Source organism: Rhinolophus hipposideros (genome assembly GCF_964194185.1).
Source record: "Rhinolophus hipposideros genome assembly, chromosome: 2".
NCBI lineage: Eukaryota > Metazoa > Chordata > Mammalia > Chiroptera > Rhinolophidae > Rhinolophus > Rhinolophus hipposideros.
In genome coordinates this window covers 107,434,947-107,436,953 of record NC_138048.1, presented here as the reverse complement: position 1 = coordinate 107,436,953, position 2,007 = coordinate 107,434,947, and the positions used below count along the sequence as shown (strand labels likewise).

The 2,007-nt window shown below is 55.0% G+C and overlaps 1 protein-coding gene across 1 annotated transcript; it reads right to left on the bottom strand.

Moving 5' to 3' along the window:
• Nucleotides 1-303: 303 nt before the first annotated feature.
• On the bottom strand, nucleotides 304-1,032 carry LOC308506185 (uncharacterized protein; the record flags this gene model as incomplete). The annotated part of the gene is made up of 1 exon (XM_081069282.1): nucleotides 304-1,032. The coding sequence occupies one exon, from the start codon at nucleotides 1,030-1,032 to the stop codon at nucleotides 304-306; it is 729 nt and encodes a 242-aa protein (XP_080925408.1).
• Nucleotides 1,033-2,007: the final 975 nt, after the last annotated feature.

Sequence of the window (2,007 nt, the reverse complement as noted above, 5' to 3'; positions counted from 1 at the left end):
CAAACATTTTATTGATTATCGCCTTTATTGATTATTGATTATGGCCTTTGTCACATGGAATGCAAGCCACCGTCCTGCAGAGGAGGCCCCCGCGGGCCCAAGTCCCCCCAGCGCTGGTGAGGGCTTTGTGAGTCGTGTCTTCTCAGAAGCCACGGGCGCCATGTTCAGCCCCGTGAGGCAGCAGGTGTGACCACCTGAGGGGAGAGGGCGGGCCTGGCGCCTGCAAGGGGCTCCAGAGGCTCCTGAGAGAGGAGGGCTGGGCTCGGGAGCAAGGACAGCAGCTCAAGAGGCCCATCGAGCTGATCAGCAGCAGGACTTCTGGGCCGAGGCAGGGACGCAACAGGCAGTGCGGGAGCACAGGGGGCGGCAGATGACAGACACACAGGAGGTCGGGCGGCAGCAGCTGGGCTGGCAGGAGGAGGAGGGGGCACAGCAGGAGGAGATGGGCACGCAGCTGGCAGGCCTGCACACGGGGCGGCAGATAAGGGACACGCAGGAGGTGGGTCTGCAGCAGGACGAGGGGCAGGGGGTGGACCCAGAGCAGATGGGTGTGCAACAGAGGGGCTTGCAGCAGACGGGTGTGCAACAGGCAGGCTTACAGCAGATGGGTGTGTAGCAGACGGGCACACAGCAGGCCTGCTGGCAGGGGGAGGAGGTGCAGCAGGAGGGCTGGCAGCTAGACTGTTGGCAGCATGAGGGCGTGCAGGAGCTGGTGCAGACTGATTGGCAGGGGCTGGGCCCACAGGCCGCCTGGCAGCAGGGGCTGGATACACAGCTCACTGGGGCACAGATGAGGGTCAGACAGGGGGGCTGGCAGCAGCTGGGGACACAGCAGGAGGGCTGGCAGCAGCTGGGGACACAGCAGGAGGACTGGCAGCAGCTGGGGACACAGCAGGAGGGCTCGCAGCAGCTCTCTGGGCAGTCGTCCACCTGCCAGGAGGATTCAGTGCAAGAGTCACAGTAACCAGGCAGGCAGACACGGCCACCGTAGCTCAGGTCACTGGAGCAGACGGACAGGGTGGACGCGGCCATGGTGGGTGGTGGGTGCGAGGTGAGCTGGGAGGAGGGTGTGAGTGTGAGTGTGAGAGAGTGTGTGAGTGTGAGGTGCTCGGCTGTCGGCTTTTATACCCCTCCTGGTTTGTGTGTTGTCCCAGAAGGAGGCTCCCCACGCCCTTCCTTCCTCATTGGTGTTTAGAGCCTGTTGCAGGAGAACCCTTATTAGTGCTGGTTTATTTTCTATAATTAGTCTTTCCTCATTAAACTTGTATGTTGCAGGACTCTGTTTTCCCATCTGTTCTTTTTTTGGCTCCAGAAAACATTTTACTGACTGACTGCCACATGTTCCAACATCACATTCATGGAGAGATGGGGTGTGAGATAAAGCCACAGCTATTAGCTGCCCTCCCTCAGGCCAGCTGTGCCCACATGAGAACACTACGGGAGAGACGCCTAGTGCCATCGCAGCCCAAACCGTGCAGCACCTGAGAGGAATATTAAGAGGGTCAGACATGAACAAAATAATAAAACTTAACCAAAAGGCACATACAACGTATGTCCAGTGGGGACCTGAGATAGTCGTGGGCAGGGAACTTGAAGCTCTAACACCCTCCACTCTCCCCAGTCAACCTACCATGGGTGTAATTTCAATCAAAACCCAAAGGGGATCTTTTTGGTATACAAATTGAAGATCTTGAACTGTCAGAAAAGATTTGCAATATGCATGATAGATGAACGGTTAGTATGAACAGCAAAAAGTTCTTACAACCAAAACAGGATAAGATACAAAAGAATCAAATACAAAATTCAAAACGTTCCAATTTCCTTAAGCATATGAAAGGCTACTTGACCTCATTAATAATTCAAGTTTCTCAAAATATAAATATCCCACCTGTAAGATCAACCAAGATTACAATGCTGATAAAATCTAGGACTCCGAGCGTGGGGGCCTCTCTGTTAGAAACCCTTAGCAGGCGCGTTTTCGTGTGTGTGTGTGTGTGTGTGTGTGTG